The 19,082-nt window shown below is 44.6% G+C and overlaps 1 protein-coding gene across 15 annotated transcripts in view; it reads right to left on the bottom strand.

Moving 5' to 3' along the window:
• Positions 1-19,082, bottom strand: part of TRIP12 (thyroid hormone receptor interactor 12) — a 1,120,962-nt gene that overhangs the window by 901,923 nt on the left and 199,957 nt on the right. For all 15 annotated transcript variants that reach the window (XM_085634980.1, XM_085634991.1, XM_085634979.1 and 12 more), the window contains 2 exons: positions 13,906-14,001; positions 100-248 (listed from right to left, as the gene is read on the bottom strand). In XM_085634980.1, coding sequence (XP_085491106.1) covers positions 100-248; positions 13,906-14,001 — 245 coding nt within the window. The remainder of the gene's footprint in view (positions 1-99; positions 249-13,905; positions 14,002-19,082) is intronic.

The raw sequence follows: 19,082 nt of genomic DNA, 5'->3' as shown, positions 1-19,082 counted from the left end.
AATGGCACATTTTATGGGGGAAAATATTTTTTAGATTACAGAATGTTTTCTGAACTGTGCAAATCGGTTACACATCACAAATGTATTTTAGATTCTTACCAAAGCTGGAACAACACTCTTGACTGGAAATCCTCCCAATGTCTCTTCGTTGCCCATGACCAGCAACTGACACATCTCAATAACAGCTTGAAGCTGCTGACTTTCATCAGTTGCTTGGAGTCCTTGTAAAAGCTGCTGTGCTTTTGAACCTGAGCAAAACAAACATACACTTAAAATGATTAATAGAAACTAGTCTTACCAGTCAGTCATGCTCTTTACAGGGCTTGCGATGAATCCATAACACTAGTTAGTGTTGGAGGTTTTGTAGTGGGGGCTTGGGTTTGGCACATGGTGAGAAGCATGGGCATGGACTCCTCATATGCTTATACCATGTATATGGACCTCTACTGTTGACCCACAAAGCCTCAATCAACCTCACAACCTTTATATGCGTTTATTGGTATATCCTAGGCAAATAAACAATCCTATATTCTGAGTCAGCAGTTTAGAACTGTTTAAAAGAGATTACTAAGCATAGACTACCACATCTTAGTAACCATTCCGGCATCTGTATAAATACGGGGATGTCATGTAAATATCTTACCAGACCAAACTAACTTTTCATGTTTGTTAAATAGGGACGATTATAGTAGCTCTACAAATCTGATCACTATACAATCTTTTCAATAACTTTACAATCTTACGAGGGACTTTAAAATCTACCTAAAGTTGTTAGGTCAGTTTCAATAAAAAAAATACCATTCATGTATCGAATGCAAGGAATTAGGTAATTAGTTGTAGCACTCCATTTGAGCTTGAAGTGTTGTAGGTTCACATGCTGTTCGCTTCTCTACCATCTAGTGTTGGACTCTTAACATTACAAGTTCTTTTTCTTGCGAGAATGCTTTCGGTTAACAGCATGCAGGGAATGACTAGCTGCACTAGAACAGAGACAAAGATTTATCTTCTGCCATCACAAAAAAAGAAACAGCCTTTTATGCTCTGTCCCAGATGTAATTAGAATTTCCCTGTTGAGCTCAGGTCAAACCAGTGCTTACCTAGGGACCACAAGGCTAAATGCTCAGCATTCAAGGTGTTTTATTGCAAGAAAATGATGCAACAATAATCAAGGAGATGCTACTGAGCCCTAAGTCTTGTGTAATCAAAGAATTTTAGAATGAGATGGGTGACATCAAATCTTGTGGCATTAGCAATGTCTAGATCGAGGAGAAGAGCTAATCTCACAGGATAGAGATTAAAGTTCTACACACAGTCGCACAAACCATCAAAGAATACATCAGAAACACCCTCAATAGTGAGGGAACTTCCTTGAAAGGTGGTCCATGCCCTATTAGAATGACCCCAAAAAGACATCAAGACAAGGAAATCCAACAGAGGCAACTAGGATTCCCAGCATAAGGTAGACTGCCCCATTTATACATCTGTTTGAATGCCATAAGGCAGTCTCGGATTGCATGTCATTATTAAGAGGTTGGAAGTACAGAAGGATAGTGAAAACATCATTCAGTGGGACTGGCAGCTCTGTGGAGACTCCAGAGATTCAGTAAAATGTATATGAAGGCTCGGGGGCAGAATGGATTGAACAAGGATGGAAATTAATGAGACACATGACCGTGAAACACTTCACACGTGTTACAGCATGAGGAACTAAGGGAGTTGGGAGAGGACAGTTTCTACTTTACGAATGGGCAGCCCATGACAAATAACTGATTCTCACGTAGAAACCCCCTCACCCCAACAGTTCAGTACTCTTTTAAAGTTACCGTCACTAATGGAAAGTGTGAGACCAATATCATCCATTTATAGGGCACTATGAGAAGATCAACGAAACAATCTCATTGACTAAAGCAAAAGGGATAAGGACTGCGGAAACCAACTGTCAGAAAACAATTGAGCTAGGGTGATGAAACCTAAGAGAAATGTTGCGTAATGCTAGATTCAGATGCAGGCAAATCAATTCCAAATAGCTTTATATCGACAGTACTAGTCATAAAAAGCGCCATTACATAAAATAAGATTAACAATAAATATTTTCCATAAAACGTGTATGTTATTCGTAAAGTAAATCAATCAGAAGAGGGGTTAAAAAGTTAAATCATACGGTTAAAACGTCTGGGAACACAAGTATGGATGTTGAAAGCGTTAGGATAAATAGACAAGACCAAGACTCAGAAGAAAACAGCCAAAAAGTCATACAAGTGTCAATAGCAATTCATCAAGCAACAATTAAAAACCAAATCATATAGATTAAAACACTAGCAAATGTGGATAATATCGACATTACAGTAAATGGACAACACCAGGGCTCAGAAAAAGAGAAAAACATACGGGTCACACCCCATAAAAGCGAGAGCGATGTCATAATTCATAAGATATCAACTCATCATAAAACAGTTGTAAGGAAGTGGGTTTCTGTTATCAGGAGAGATCCCAGTGCTGGATCATGGCGCCCAGCACTGACCCTGAAAAGTAATTACAACCGTACTTACCGCTAACTTGATTTTCCTTCATAGGACAACATTGCCTGGTTTTTGCTGGAAATTCTTCTAAGTGTCGATTTTGCAAACTTACAAATATTCGTTTAAAGTCGCCTGTATAACAAAAACGCATTCTTTCAACTGTTTACAGGAGATGCACCAGTGCTGGATCCAGGATCCAACACTGAGTAAGAAAAAGTAACGATAACCCTACTTACCTGCTAAGTGAATTTCCTCCCATAGGATAACATTGGTGATTTTATAACAGAAAAGTTTCTAAGTGTCAACTTTTAAAATACAATAATATTCCTTAAAAATCACCACTGTAACCAAAACGTGTTTACTCAACTGTTTACAGGAGATGTCCCAGGACTGAATCTAGAATCCAGTCCTGTGGTAAGAAAAGTTATCCAAAAAGTAATCAATTGCATTTAACTAGAAATTCCCATTGAGCTCAATGTATATTTGTGTTTGAAATTGTGTTGCCTATTGCAACAACTGTATCTATTGCATTCAAAAGTCTATTGCCTGTTGAAAGTATTTATCTAAAGCATCTCATTCTGAGAAAGTATATTTTGATACCTATTTTTGGTTCTAAAATAAAACCACTATATATTTTGATACAAAACCAATGGCCTAGAGTTCAGTTCTTGAGTGTGTGAGACCATTTGCTGACTGAGTGGGTACAACAAATGCTTTACACTGTCCTCCGATACTGCCTTACTGCTTGACCAAGCTACCACTTTAGAGAGTAAGGTTATATCTAACTTTAGCCTCTGCCAAACCTCTGGGGACTGTGGACTCTGTACACACTGTACCTATTTGGGAACAGTATATACAGAGCCACTTTCTTACACAAGTACAACAAAAAAAATCACATCCTATCATTAGTGCAATAACGGACAGACTGCCAAGTCCGGAGAGACGGCTTTTTTGGCTGTTCTGTTATCCAGGATTTTCTGGTGTGATCTTGGTTCGCAGAACCACCTCTGGGGTTGGTATTGCTGGGGTATCTATTGTAAGGTAATGAATCTATAACTGTTTCTTTCAGATGAACAAGTTACTTACCTTCGGTAACGATATATCTGTAAGAAACATTGGTTAGTTTTAGATTCCTTACCGCTCCACCCATCCTCCCTGTTCTTCGAACTGATTTCTAGGGTTAAGGACATCCCTTTAGGACCCTAGTTTTGTGCACCAGTGGTCAGTGTCTTGCATGGCTCTGCCTTTCTGACGCGGAAAGTAGTCTACAGAACTGACGTCCGTGCACCAGGGTGGCGTCTAAGGAGCTGCTGTGATGTCATTCCAGCGATCATGACGCTAACGACGGACACTGAGCCGACCGACACTAACGACGGACGCGTAGAAGTACTGCAGACGAAAAACTTCCTGGATCCAGTCTGACACCTGGAGGTAATTCTAAGGTATGGAATCTATAACTAACCTATGTTTATTACAGATATATCATTACCGAAGGTAAGTAACTTATTCAATAGAAAAAGTATGTTCGAGGCATACGAGCTACAGATCGCACACTTTGCATTAGATCGCCATCTGGTGTTGGACTTGGATGCTTGCACCTTGTTGTTGTCTTGGAAGAAGTCTTTGTGGTCACGAGATGGGTGACTCCTCCCTTGGACGATAGTGCACATGGGCATCGACTTCATCCTCAGATTGTTTTTTTCCGCCATTGGGTTCGGATGCAAGTTTGGCGCACCGGTTCGAAACTTCATTTTTACATTTTTCGACTCGCAAACCTTTCTCTAACTCTTCGGAATTGGCTTCGAACATCCAAATCTTCGCACCTAACATCAGCTCGATTCCAGTTGTCGACACAGGCTGCTGGGCCTATCAACGCCATAAAGGCCTACGGCTCATGGAAAGGACGCCGTTCAAAAAATGCCCCCAGTGTGGAGCGAAGTTCCCACACAGTAACCATCACAAGGTCTGTAAACTGTGCCTCTCGCCAGAACACGACCAACTGCCAAACCTGCGCCTTTTTTGATCGAAAAAGACTGAGATCGTCAGGCCCGACGACACATCATGGCGTAGAGATCAGCTCCAGAACCAGTGGACATCTTCGACGAAGGCCAAGATGTCCCAGAGGAAGATTCCAAAAACCTGGAAATCGTGTCAGAGGCAGAAGACTCAGACTACCCCATCACTCCTGGTCAACAAGTGAGTACAACTGCCCCAGCCCTTTGGAAGACTCAGACTTTTTATCTTGGAGATTCTCACCACCTTTCCCCTGGGGAGGTTTTGGGACCACTTTCTTTTGGTCACCCCCAGTGGCTGTCTTTGTCACCCTAGTCTTGACCCAGTGGTCTGCCTTCTTTCCCAAAATTAGACATAGGTCTACCAAATGCTGATGCAACTTTTCATTTGTGCAGTTACTCAATATATGTTCCTTCATGAATAAATTATACAGTCCAGTAAAATCCTGCACACCATGTCCAGCTAACCAACCATCCAGTGTCTTTACTGAGAAGTCTACAAAGTCAATCCTGGACTGGGTCTGGGTTTTGTGAGCCCCCCTGAATCTAATTCCATACTCCTCAGTAGTGAATCCAAATCCCTCAATCAGTCTTCCTCATGAGATCATAGGATCCTGCCTCTGGCCCAGAGAGGGTCAGAAGCCTGTCTCTGCAGTTACCAGAGAACAGTTTCCACAGGAGTGCCCCCCAGAGAGTTTTCTTTACTCTTATTTCAAAAGCCCTCTCAAAGGCTGTGAACCATTTGGTGATGTCATCACCTTCCTCAAATTTAGGGACAATCCCTTTGGGGATTTTAGGATCAGAAGTTCCCTCCCTATCCTTGTTTTTATTATTGCTGCCACAATTGATGGGTGCTAATCCATAACTCTCCTTTCTTTTTCTAGAGCCAGGAGCCTGGACTCTAGCTCCAATCTTTTGGCCAGCCTTGTCAAAAGGCTGTTCCTCTTCACTAGTGGGTCCCCCATTGATCTCTCTGGTACCAGGGTCACCTGTGTGATCCCTAGGTTCCCAGATGCTAATTCTTGGACTGGCCATCACCATGTTCAGATGGGTGGTCCTTAGCATACTCAGCCAAGAGCTCCTGGAGCCCTAGTTTTGTTGGATGCAGGCCCATTGGTATATTTTTGAGTTTGTATAGGGACCTCAATTCCTTGAAAGACAAGTGTAAGTAAGGTGTGAGTTTGAGCTCCTCCACCAGGTCCATGTTATGTTCACCAATAGCTGGGTTTGTTTGAGTCATTCTAAACTGACAGTTCTAATCCTCTACCCTGACTATAGTGACTTATTTTTCTAAAATTCTAATGGGACTTAAGCAAGGCCCTAGCAAGACTTAGTAATTTTGGAAAAGACCAATCAGAATTCTAAAGGCAATGTTAAGAGTTCTGTCATGTGATCAGTATTATTAGTCAGATTTGTAAAGCGCATGGCTGCCCCAGCAAGGGGCATCCCAGCGGGACCCCAAACCAAGACAGACGCCCAGGAGACAGAAATGAGATGTTAATTGAAAAAGCCGGGGAAAAGCCAGGTTTTTATGGCTTTACGAAAAGCCAGGTGATTCTGGATTACTCTGATGGGAACAGGCAAGGAGTTCCAGAGTTTTGCCGCCAGACTTCGAAAGGAACAGCCGCCTGCTCTAGCTTTACAAACAGGGGGAATACAAACCTGGGCACGGCCCGCCGATCTCAATAGGCGTTGCGGAACATAAAACTTGAGCAAGTTAGGCTAACCCACAGAAGCCTGACAGGACAAGATCTTATGCGACATACAGAGTGCTTTAAACTGGATGAGTTTTTCAACAGGCAGCCAGTGCAACTTGGGGAGCAGATGGGCAACTGAGCTGGACTTCGGGAGTGCTACTAACAGACGAGCTGCAGCATTCTGAAGCTTCTGCAGGCGCTTGATACTGGTCTTATTGGCGGCCAAATAAAGGGCGTTCCCATAGTCCAATCTGGACAAAATTAAAGCCTGGATTATGGTTTGTCGCACTTTAGGAGGAAAAAACCCCAGCAATGGTCTTAAACCCCGCAAAAGCCCAAAGCACACCCCTGCCACTGCTTTAGATTGAGCTTCGAACATCAGACCCTGATCGAGCCACTCCCCTAAGTTCTTCACAACCTCCTTGGGTATGGGGGCGGGTTTCAGATGCTCTGGCCAGCACTGTTCAGACCATAATTCACGGTCCTTCCCGAACAGTAAGATCTCCGATTTGCTAGCGTTAAGCTGCAAGCAATTGGCCGCCATCCAGTCAGCCACTACTAGAAGGTCCTCTTTGAATTTAACCAGATTGTCACCACAGTTCTTAGAGAAGGAGATCACCAATTGGGTGTCGTCCGCGTATGACACCAGCGCCAACCCTCTATCTTTCGCTACAGCGGCCAGGGGGCGAACGTAGATGTTAAACAAAAGCGGGCTCAAGACTAAGCCCTGCGGTACTCCCTGACGCAGAGCAAACTCCTGTGAATGGAATGGTGGCACAGACACTTGAAAGGACCTCCCCTCTAAGAAGGAGCAAAACCAGCCTAGGGCCACATCCTTAACGCCAATTTCCTGAAGATGAGTTAGTAAGATTGCATGGGAGATGGTGTCAAAGGCGGCACTTCGGTCTAGAAGGACCAAGGCCGCTGAATCACCGCCGTCACTACCAGTAGTGCGGACTCAGTCCATTGCCGCACTCGGAAGCCATGCTGAGATGGATCCAGAATGGCATTCTGTTCAATGTACTCTGAGAGGACAGAGTTAACGTGAGATTCAGCCACCTTTGCCAAAAAAGGCAGCTGAGAGATTGGCCGATAATTACCTGGTTCCGCAGGATCCAAGGAGGATTTTTTGAGTAATGGAATGACTTTGGCATGCTTCCATACCCTGGGAACAACTGCAGATGACAGGGACAGGTTCACCAAACCAATATCCCAAGGGGAAATCAAGGGGTGAAGCTGACTAAACAGGGCAGGGGTCAGAGCATCTGCTGGAGATCCTGACTTGATTTTCAGGCAAAGTGCATCAAATTCCGTAGTTGATAAAGGCGGAAAGGAAAACAGACTGTTACCCGCCGTAGGACCAGAGATCACCAAAGCCTCCACCCCAACACACAGATCCTCCGCCGGCAGATTAAGATAGATCTGCTCAACTTTGTTCACAAAGTAATGAACAAACTCATTACACTGGTGGTTAGAAACAATCGGGGAGGTTACCAATGAACCTGCACTTTTCATACCTTTGAGCAGAGAGAAAATAGACAGCCGGATTAGTGCTGGCCAAGATTTTATTGGCCACGTACTCTGCTCATGTCTTCCGGATGAGCCAATGGTACTGCTTAATGGCTGCCCGGTATTCCAATGTTGCTGTAATATCATAGGAGCGTCTCCAAGCGTGTTTGAGCTGCTTGCACCCCTTTTTAGCTGACATAAGTGAGTTGTCAAACCACGGGATAGAAGACCCTAGACTCCTCGCTCCCAATCTAGCAGGAATACAAGTATCCAGACCCAATAACACCCAATCATGGAAGCGTGAAATTGCTGAATCCATGTCTGAAGGCAACAAGGGCCTATGGCGTTTCAGAACTTGAGCTGAATGGAAAAGGACAGCTTTCCCCTGCAGTTGCAGCACGAAGGAGACCAAGAAGTGGTCAGTCCACGCCTGAGGAGCCGGTGGAAAGAACTTTAGAGGGCATAAATTGGAGAATATAGGGTCCAATAAATGCCCTGCCACATGCGTACCCTCAAGGACACATTGCACCAATTGGAAAGCCTCAAAGTCAGCCAAAATGCTCGAAATCTCGGCTTTCTCATGCATCTCAAAGTGAAGGTTGAGATCCCCTAAGATAGTAAAGTTAGCAGCCCTACTTGCGTATAGCGCAACTTTACTCAGGAAGTCTTCCCTAAAACTATAAGCGGGGCCTGGGGGCCGATAAACTAAAAGACCGGACATGGTGAAATTGGAGTTCAGCGTAATTTTAAACACTGCGCTTTCACAGTCCGCAATTTTCTCTTTACTAAGGCTGCAAATATAGACATCCTTAGTAATCACAGCAATACCAGCACCCCCCCCCCCACCCGTTTGACTGTCTTCAACGCATATCCCTGGAGAAGGGCCAACCAGGGCAGAGCCACCGAATCCTGCGTGAACCAAGTCTCCGTTAAAAATAAGGCATCTGGAGCCTCATCTATCAACAAATCAAACACCTCAGCGTGGTGTTTCACAAGGGATCGGCAGTTCAAACTAAGGAACTTGTACGCCACAACATCTGAAGGACAGGGTACCCTATCCACCCCTGGCAGCTGATGTATGCCATGGCAGTGTAGGGGATGGGCATGTTGTGTCGACTGTTTTTGCCTTGCACCCAAACACTCAGCCTGCAAAGGCAGTGTGTGTGTAAGGGTACAGGGCCTCTAAGGGTGGCACAATGAGTGCTGCAGCCCTTAGAGGCCTTCCCTGGTCACAAGGCCCTGGGTACCTAGGGTACCATTTACCAGGGGCTGACATGTGGCCAGGGTTAGCCAATTTGGGTTTTGTTTGTTTTAGGGAAGGAACATAGGCCCTGGGCACCTGATTGGCAGGAGTCCAGGGCACACTCAGTCAAAGTACATTCAGCAAAAAGTGGGGGCACACCATGCAAGAAAGATGGCACTCTCACACCTGTGGATTCCTCACTTTTTGAATTTACCCCAGCGCCAGCATTCCACAGAAAATGTTTCATAGCTTTCCCACGTCGACGAAGACGTCACAATAGCACAGCTCCGCTCGCGACTCCGTATGACATCACCGGAGGCATAAGAAGATCTTGTCGGCGTGCTGACGTCCGTTCGCTTTTTTCCATGCTATTGATGCACAACGTTTTTTTCTGGGACTCTCCATTTCTCCTCAGATAGTTTTGGTGCCAAATTCTTCGCAGAGTCCATGAGCGCATGAATATAGCGTCCCAAGAGGCAAGTGGCATTTGTTGATTTAAGTGCCATGCTGGCCGATGAAAAGACCTTTTTGGCCGACTGATCTAACTTTTTAGCCTCTCTGTCACCTGGAACCTGAGGAAAAGCACCCTTGGATTTTCCTGAACAAGCCGCCTGAACCACCAGGCTCTCAGGCGATGGATGCGATGTTAAGAACTCAGGGTCCCCTGGAGCTGCCCTATACCTCCTAGCAACCGTCTTAGAGACTGCGGGAGCAGAAAAAGGCTTACGGCACACCTCCAACACAGGGTCAATAATGGCCTCATTAAAAGGCAACAACGGCTCTGAAACTGCAGAAGAAGAATGCAAAACTTCAGTCAGAATATTTGATTTGAATTCAGTAGTAGGCAACTGAAGATCTAACAGTTCTGCAGCCTTCCTGATGACTGCATGATATGGAGCCACATCCTTCGAGGGTTCATCGGAAGGTGGAGTAATTTCCCACTCAGGAGACAAATCCAATCCACTAGCCTCTTTAAGTTCCTCAAAACCCCGTCAGACTGCACCAGCTCTCCTTCTTCTGCTTCTTCCAGAAGGTACCTTCGCTCATCAATCACCCTTTGAGCTTCCCTTCTGGACCGAATCCGTACAAGCGGTGGCGCCGTGTTCGAATCAGCCGGCGCCGGCGTTGAACGTGGATCCGTAGGAACAGCCGGCGTCAAACGAGGTCGAGCCGGCGAAGAAGGAAGCGGCGTCGACGTCCTCGGCGCCGGTGGATGCCAAGACGGCGTCGCCAGAAAAAATGGCATGAAAGGGGCCTGCGGATAGACTTGTGGCACCCCCAAATTGAAGGCCATTGGACCCATCGGACCCGCAGGTGCACCGGTGGTGTACATGGCTCTCGAAAATACCCCGTACATAGCATTTAAATAATGCGAGGGGTCCTGACCTGGTCCAGGGAACACAGGGTACTGGTCAGGCATCACCGGACTCGGGCCAACCGGCGCCGACGGTGGAATAAGCGGCTTCGCAGGCTCACCCGGTGCTTGAAGCTCCTCAACCGGGGCCGGAGACAGAGCCGGAGATGAACCCTGAGCCGGAGATGGAACCGGCGTCGGAGATGGAACCGGAGCCGGTGAAGCCACTGGAGAAGAAGGACCAGGAGGCGAATCCGGAACAGGTGAAGGAGACAGAGTCCTTACGGCGTCGAGTTGGTGACTTCGACTTCGGAGCCGAACTCTTGTCAGAGTGACGTCGAGAAGAATGTCTCCTCTTCTTCTTGTGCTTCTTGGATCGTGAAGCATGCCCCGAAGTCGACTTCGACGCCGACCTCGATCGTGACCTCGACCTCGTTCTCGACTTCCTTCTTCCTCTCTTCTCCTTTTTCATCCTAGCGATGAAGAGTTTCGCTTCCCTTTCTTTTAGAGCCTTGGAGCTCATCTTGCGACAGCAAGAACAACCATCCACATCATGGTCAGATAAACACCATACACAGTCGTCATGTGGATCCGTGATCGACATATATATGCCACATTCACGACAGGGCTCGAAGCCCGATTACATTGTCGACATCTTTTTCGAAAAAGATACCGAGAACAGACGGAGCAATTGGCAGTAATATTTGGGAGGAGTGTGGGTTATAAATTGAACTTAACTAAGACACAGGTAATCTGTACTGAACAAACACGATTTAGGGATCAGAGAGTTTTAGAGGAGGCCGTATATTTGGGAATACGCCTGAATGCTTGTTTAGATACGATGGTTAAATGTAATTGGGAATCTCTTCTTAATAAAATTAAAAGAGATTTGGATAGGATGCAAAACTTACATCTGTCATTACTGGGAAGATGCAATGTTATCAAAATGAATGTTCTTCCAAAGGTTTTATATTTTTTTAGGGCAGTACCACTGGAAATCACAAAACAGCAAATGCAGAGACTACAATCTATTTGCAATAGTTTTTTATGGGCACAGGGGAAACCCTGACGAGCACTAAAATTTATGACCCTACCACGGGATAAAGGGGGGTGGGCAGTACCCAATTTTATCGGGCTAGTTTCTTACAGCACATTGGAATTTTATTGGTGGGAACTAGTGGTGAAACTCTAGGGGATGTGCCTCATATATATCAGCTATTATTAGGTGCAAGGACAGAGCGAACATTTTTTTTTAATTCTAGAGCCAAGTTATTATAAGAAGACCCGCTTCAAAGTCCTCCAGGCAGCTTATAAGGCCTGGCACCAAATAAAGAGGCAGCTAAATATGGGTAAAATAAACGATTATACACCCACGGATGCAGCGGCACTACTTCCATCTGTCTTCTTAGATGGCATTATGAATAAATGGAGAATTAAGGGTATTATAACTTTGGGCCAGCTGGTAGACAGTAGTGGTGTTAAAACGTATGATACATTGATGACTAAATATGACCTTCCAAAGCGGATTTTTTTTAAATACTTGCAGATCCGAGACTTCTTTTGCAGAAGGAGGGATATCTCGCGTTTGGCTGAGAAAAACAATCTTTTAGAAATTGTGATGGCCCGGGGTAAAATTGGGGATATTATTGAGGCACTTATTGATACACAAAAGGATGATATTGAGGCACAGAACGATAAATGGAAATTGAGAGTGGTCGCAGAAGGGAGTATTCTGCAAGAATCTATTTATTTAGCTGAAAAACTTATAATATCCTCAAATCTGAAAACCCAGCAATATAAAACCATGTTTAATCTATATTATACACCTGCTAAATTGGCACGCTGGGGTGGAGTAAATGAGGACAGATGTACTCAATGTGTGGGGGAACAGGCGGATATAGTTCACATGTTTGCTACATGTTCAGAGCTGAGATTATTGATAAATAGGATACGGATATTTTTAACTGAAGTCACAGGAGTACATATTGAGATAACCCCATTAGTTATGATGCTGGGGGTCATGGAGCATAAAACACCTACACATGGAATGTATATATATATATAGATATTTTATCTATATTGCAGTTACAGTAGCAAGGTTATGTATAGCTTCACTGTGGCGTCAGAAAGAACCCCCTACATTTGAGATGTGGTGAGGCAGATTATTTGCAATTTGTAAACCTGAGACTAGTTTATATGCCATTAAAAGCCCACGGAAACGTAAACTCGGTGAGGAGATATGGGGGGCTCTAACGGAATATCTCTCACCAACAACATAAGATCTCAATTAAGCCCTGTCGGGTTGGTAGAGACTCTATCCTCTCCTCCAAAAAAAAAGGAAAAGAAAGGGGGAAAAAAAAAAAAGGAGAAAAAAAGGGGAAGGGAAAGGGGGAAAAAGGAAAAAGGGGGAAAAAGAGAAGAAAAGAAGGAGGGGGGAAGAAGGGAAAAAAAAAAAAAGAAAAAAGGTAGTACTCTGCTTTCTATGATGTGGTATATGTACATTTCATTTGTATTATTAGCTCCTTTTCTTTTTCGGCTGAATTTATATGACTTTACAATGGCTTTTTTTTTCTTTTTCTGTTGATCCCATATGATTTTGCAATGTTTTTATTTCCTGTCATGGGGTACATGTTGTGTATTTTCTTATGATTTGCCTTATTCTCGTGTATCAACTTACTGACTTAATTAAAAAAAATAAAGAATAAAAAAATGCAAAAGTCAATTGCATATTGCAAAAGCATTTATATAAAACATCTAATTCTGAGAAAGTATATTTTCAATCCAATTGTTGGTTCTAAAATAAAACAAGCATATCTTTTTTATAAATAAACCATTGGCCTAGAGTTCAGTTATTGAGTGTGTGAGTCCATTTGCAGACTGAGTGTGTACAACAAATGCTTTACAATGTCCCCTTACTGCTCGACCAAGCTACCACTTTAGAGAGTAAGGTTATATCTAACTTTAGCCTCTGCCAAGCCTCTGGGGACTGTGGACTCTGTACACCCTGTACCTATTTGGGAACAGTATATACAGAGCCACTTTCTCACAGGAGCACAAAAGCGGTCTTAACCTGGAGTGCCAAAGAACACGCCCAAACCTAATGGCTGAAAGAAAACAAGTTGATGATCATGCGCAATATCACAAAGAGGAGGAGTCACCTCGTGACTCAGGAGATTTTTCCAAAGAAAAACAACTTGTACACATCAGGACCCAACACTAGATGGCAGGAGTATGCAGAGCATGTGTATCAGCCACATAGGCTATTGAACTAGAACTTTCACCTTCCATAGAGGAAACCACTGCTCAATGAAGAGGTTAGGCACAGCCTGTCTGGGACAATAGAGGTATGATTCCAATGTTCAGCCAACATATAAGGACTCATTTGAAAGATAAGCAACAGAGCTCACATTTAGCACAATACATTTCTTCAGAAAATGTATTCAATCATCAACAGCACAAGGATAATCTTACTGAAATTTCATAAATCCCCTTTCCCACCACCAAAAAGACTACCACAACTCCGCCAAATCAAAAAAGGAATTATAACAAACAGAGTTTCCATTTTACTTACTTGCTCCACTTCCAATTGTTCTGTGGAAAAGCTGAGACATCCTTGGGCCAAGTGGACCAAAAAGGTGAGGCGGAAGTCCCCTGGCCTCTAACAGAGCTAAAACGTAGCAAAGAAAACAAATACATGCATTTAATTTAAACCTTCAAGTTCCTTCAAAGAAATAAGACTTTGGCCTACATTTTGTTTAATCACAATTGCCTTAAGAACAGTCAAACTTTATACTGAGATTCATTTAACCAATTTTCAGAGTTTTTGTACTGGAAGAGCAGCGTGGGGGGAAGCATGTGGCTAGAAAGGTGTGAGGCACAGATGTAAGAGAAACAAAGATACGTTTTCTCAAGTAAACCCCTAGAAATTCACTGAAAAAAAAAAACTAAGGTTAAAGTAACGTTATATTAAGGTGAACTGTTCAGTAACAACGTTCGGTTTTAAACTCTAAAAACGTCTGAAACTCACCAGTTATAGTGCTCAAGTAACTAACTTGTGCCCTCGCCATGCACTGCTAATTACCCCACATATTACATCACTTATGACATAATTGATATCTCTGCAACATTAGCAGTGAAAAGTATTGATGAGAACACACTACATGGCGGGTGCATGAGTTATAGTTACTTTAGGGCACGAGCTATAGTGCTATGGTCAACCCCCCAAAGGCAGTCAAGACGGGTGAGGGGCAAGCAGCGCCTCACCCTGGACTGATCTTGGCCCCGGGGACCCCATCCCTCGGTCCCGTGGACCCCAACTACCCTTCACCACCATTCCCCCACCCCCAACAAGGCCTGCACCTTTTTGGTGGTATGGGTCACCCTGCCCGTCCGCAGATGGCCCCGGGAAGCCAATATCCCAGCACCCCTCTCTTAAATTATGGGGGAAAAGTGCATCCAGCCCCCTCCCCAGGCCAATTTTAACCCAGAGGACCCCATCTCCCGGGACCTGGCCTTATTATAAAGGGGTGGCACTTAGGCCCCATCCACTGGCCAATACTGGTCCCGGGACCCCATACCCTGGCCAAATAAAAATGGGTTTGAGGCCCCCCCACCCTCTACTTCCAGGCCAATTTCGGCCCCAGGGACCTCATCCCCAGGGCCCACCCAAAATTATGGAAGGGTAAGGGGGGACAGTGCAGCCCCCCCCCCCCCCATCCTGGACAGATTTCGGCCCCTGGAACCCCATTCCCCTGGTGCCAGGCCAATCAACAGTGGATACCCTGGAGGCCACCCAGTGACTTTGTTGGGGGCCGTGGGGAGGAGCTGGCTCCCGGCCTCCAGCGGGAGCAGACATTGCTTCCGCATGCAGGGAGTAGCGATTTTTTAAATCTGTTTCCATGCCTGCTTTACAGCTGGCAGGGAAACAGATGTAAATTCCGCTCCCAGCGGCTGATATTTTTCGTGCTCCAGTCTGCTGGGAGCAGACTTACTGTTTGTTCTCGCCTAGCGGGAGTTTTAAATTGCGCCTGCTGAGCGAGAGCAAGCCAAGGTTTCCCTGCCTGCCCTCCCCATTTTTTAAATCTTCATGGCCCCAGGAAGATGATGGTCCCCAGGGTCAAATACAGCCAGAAGGGAGGGGCAAGCGCACCCCCTTTAAATCACAACTGAACTCCCCGGCATTGGCCCCCCCGGAGGGGGGGGGCATATAGAAAACAAGCACAAGAGACTACCCTTGTTGATGATAAAAAAAAAAAAAAATCAGATTTCGCAGCTAAAATGAAAGGAGAAAAAAACCACACTTGGGCCCCCACCTGGATTCCTGTGGGAAGCAACCACCAAACCTAGGAGGTCAGGGTATACCTACCCTAACCCCTTATGGGTTTTTTTCACCTTTTTTCTTGGGTCTCGGCTGAGTCTGAATCTCTGTTGATGTGTTGGCAGCCAATCAGATCTCAGCATGAGATAGGTCAGATCCGCGGAGGATTCGCATACTCCGATATCTATAAATCATTTATAATCACCCCAAAACTAATCAACGGATTTACACCAAATCACAAAAGGAAAATGCTACCTACCCAGTATGCATCTGTTCTTGGAGTGTAGAGCTGTAGAGTCACAAGCTGGGCATAGCATGCCATCTAGTGTTGGGTCCGGATGTTTGCACTTTGTTTTTGTTCAAAGAATTATTTTCCAGTCACGAGGTAGGTGACTCCTCCTTTCGGTGATAGTGCAGATGGGCATCGACTCCATTGTTAGATTGTTTGCAGCATAGGGTGATAATGGAGTTATTAAGAGTAGTAAGTGGTGTCTATGTATATATGTATCTACGTAAGATGTAAGATGTAACTGCAAAAAGGTATAGGTACCCAGGGAGGCAGGTGGGTGCATGTGACTTTACAGCTCTACATGCCAAGAACAGATGCACACTGGGTAAGTAGCATTTTCCGTTCGAGGCATGTGAGCTATAGAACACATGCTGTGCATAGAATAAAAAGCAGTTATCTCTCAAAGTGGTGGCTAACCTGTAGCTGTTGCAGTGGTTTGAAATAGTGTACGTAAAACTGCTTGGCCAACACTAGCTTGTTGTCTTGCTAACACATCTACGCAATAGTGTTTTGTGAATGTGTGAGGTGTAGGCCATGTTGCAGCTTTGCAGATATCATCTATGGGTATGTTTCCTAAAAATGCCATAGAAGCCCCTAGTTTGCGAGTAGAGTGCACTCTAGGGGAAATTGTTAAAGTTCTTTTTGATTAGCATAGCATATTGGAATGCACTTGACTATCCACCTTGCAATGCCCGATTTGGATATTTGACTGCCTTTATGTGGTGGAGCAAAAGCGACAATAGCTGTTTTGCAGAAACTTTTTGTCCTTTCTATATAGTAAAGAATTGCTCTTTTCACATCTAAAGTGTGTAAAGCACATTCTGCCACGGAATCTGGTTGAGGGAAGAACACAGGCAACTCAACAGATTGGTTGATATAAAAAGCACAAATGACCTTTGGTAGAAATGTAGGGTTGGTCCGAAGAACCACTTTGTTTTGATGTATTTGTAAGAATGGTTCTTTTATGGTTAGTGCCTAAAGCTCATCCACTCTCTTCAGAGATGTGATAGCTATGAGGAAAGCTATCTTCTAAGTAAGAAATTGTATTTTATACCTATGCAATGGTTCAAAGGGTAGACCCATTAGCCTGGTGAGGACAATGTTGAGATTCCACACTGGAGCAGGTGGAAGCCTTGGAGGAATGATTATCTTAAGCTCCTTCATAAATTCTTTGATGACAGGCACTTTAAAAAGAGACAGATGTTGTCTGTTCTGTAGTTATGCAGCAAGATTTAAGCATTTGGAAGAGTACGCTAAATTGGTACACTGCAGATAAAATAAATAGCAAATGATATTTTGAACTGAAGCATCCAGTGGATCGATTTGATTGTTATTGCAGTACATCACAAATCGCTTCCACTTTCCTGCATAGCATGCTTTTGTGGTAGGGCGTCTAGCGTCTTTGAAAATGTTCATACAGTCTGGCCGAAGATAAAGGTAGCCAAACTAAGATTTCAGGTGCCAGATCGCAAGGTTGAGATGGCTGGGATCTGGAGGTCTTATTTCTCCATGGCTCCGAGTGAGCAGATTGGGAGTGAGGTGTAGTTTTTGGTGAGGAACTACTGGGAGCTCCAACGGGGTTGTGAACCAGAGTGGTCGGGCCCATGTGGGAGAAACTAGGATTATTGTCAGGGACGCCTGTCTGAGCTTCTGAACCACTAATGGAATTAGTGGGAGAAGTGGAAAAGCGTAGGCAAATATCCCTGACCAAATCAGGGTGTGGATGTCTGGATGCGAAGTTTGGGCATTTTGCGTTTAGGTTTGTGGCGAACAGATCTAGGTCTGGAAATCCCCACATTTGGAAGAATGGGAGGAGAACTTGACGGTGGAGTTCCCATTCATGGAACTGTTGTTTTTGACGACTGAGCAGATCTGCAATCTGATTGTTTACTCCTGGAAGGTGTTCTGCAAGGAGAAACATTCTGTGATGTAAGGCCCATCTCCAGATGGTCTGTGCTAGCTGGAGTGTGTGTTCCCCCCCCCCTGTTTTTGTATGTAGTACATTGCTCTCATGTCTGTACGGATCAGGACAGCTTTGCCTACTAGATGAACTTGAAACGCTTTGAGCGTTGGAAAAGTTGCTAGCAGCTCTAGATGATTTATGTGGAGCTGCTTTTGCTGCAGGCTCCACATGCCCTGAAGTGTATGCGTCTGGAGATGAGCTCCCCAACCAGTGAGCGATGAGTCTGCTGTTAGCACTATCTGTGGAACCAGGTCGATGAAGGGCCGCCCTTTTGAAAAGTTGTGTGTAATCCAAGATCGTGAAGCTTGGATTGAGACAGCTTTTTTGCGAACTGGCTTTTATGAGCCAGTCGTCCAGATATGGAAAGACGTGAATGTGTTGTCTTCGAAGATGAGCTGCAACTACTGCTGGGTGCAGTGGTTACACCGAATAGGAGCACCTTGAACTGATAATGCTGTCCTGCTACTATACACTTTAGGTATTTGGAATGAGCAGGATGTATTGGGATATGGAAATGGGCATCCTTTAAGTCCAGAGTGGACAGAAAGTCGCCTTGTTGAAGAAGCAGATGTACTTGTTGGAGAGTGACCATGTGAAAGTGGTCCGATTGAATGTATGGATTTAGTTGTCTGAGGTATAGTATAGGCCTGAGAGACGTTCTTCTTACAAATTAATAAGTACGGGGAGTATACCCCGGTTCCTTGATGTTTTATTGGGACTGATTGTATTGCTCCTTTTTGTAACAGTGAGAACTTCTTGTGGTAAGGTGTTCCTGTGATATTGCATGTGATCTTGGAAGAATGTGTGTGTGTGTGTGTGTGTGTGGGGGGGGGGTCTGTAAGTTTCAGGCAGTAACCATATTGGATAATTTGTAAAACCCATTTGTCTGAGGTGATGTTGTTCCAGACAGTGAAAAATTGAGAGCCGTCCCCTGACAAGAGTGAAATGATCAGGGGGTAGCGGAAGGAAGTCACTGTTTGTTATTAACGGGGGATGTGCATGTGGAGTTGTCTCTGCCTCTTCCCTTACCATTGTTTCCTCTAAAACCTCCTATAAAATATCCTCTTGACGAGGGGAATTGGTTGTTGCCTTTGTAAGAGGTGGAGGGATTTTCTGTGGTAACATTTTGGAACTACCCCAGTAAAAGGAACCTCTATTAGTAGGCAATTGTAAAGCCCC

This window comes from Triturus cristatus, chromosome 11 (assembly GCF_964204655.1).
Source record: "Triturus cristatus chromosome 11, aTriCri1.1, whole genome shotgun sequence".
NCBI lineage: Eukaryota > Metazoa > Chordata > Amphibia > Caudata > Salamandridae > Triturus > Triturus cristatus.
The sequence above is the reverse complement of the archived record's forward strand: the minus strand, read 5'-3'. Positions and strand labels throughout refer to the sequence as shown.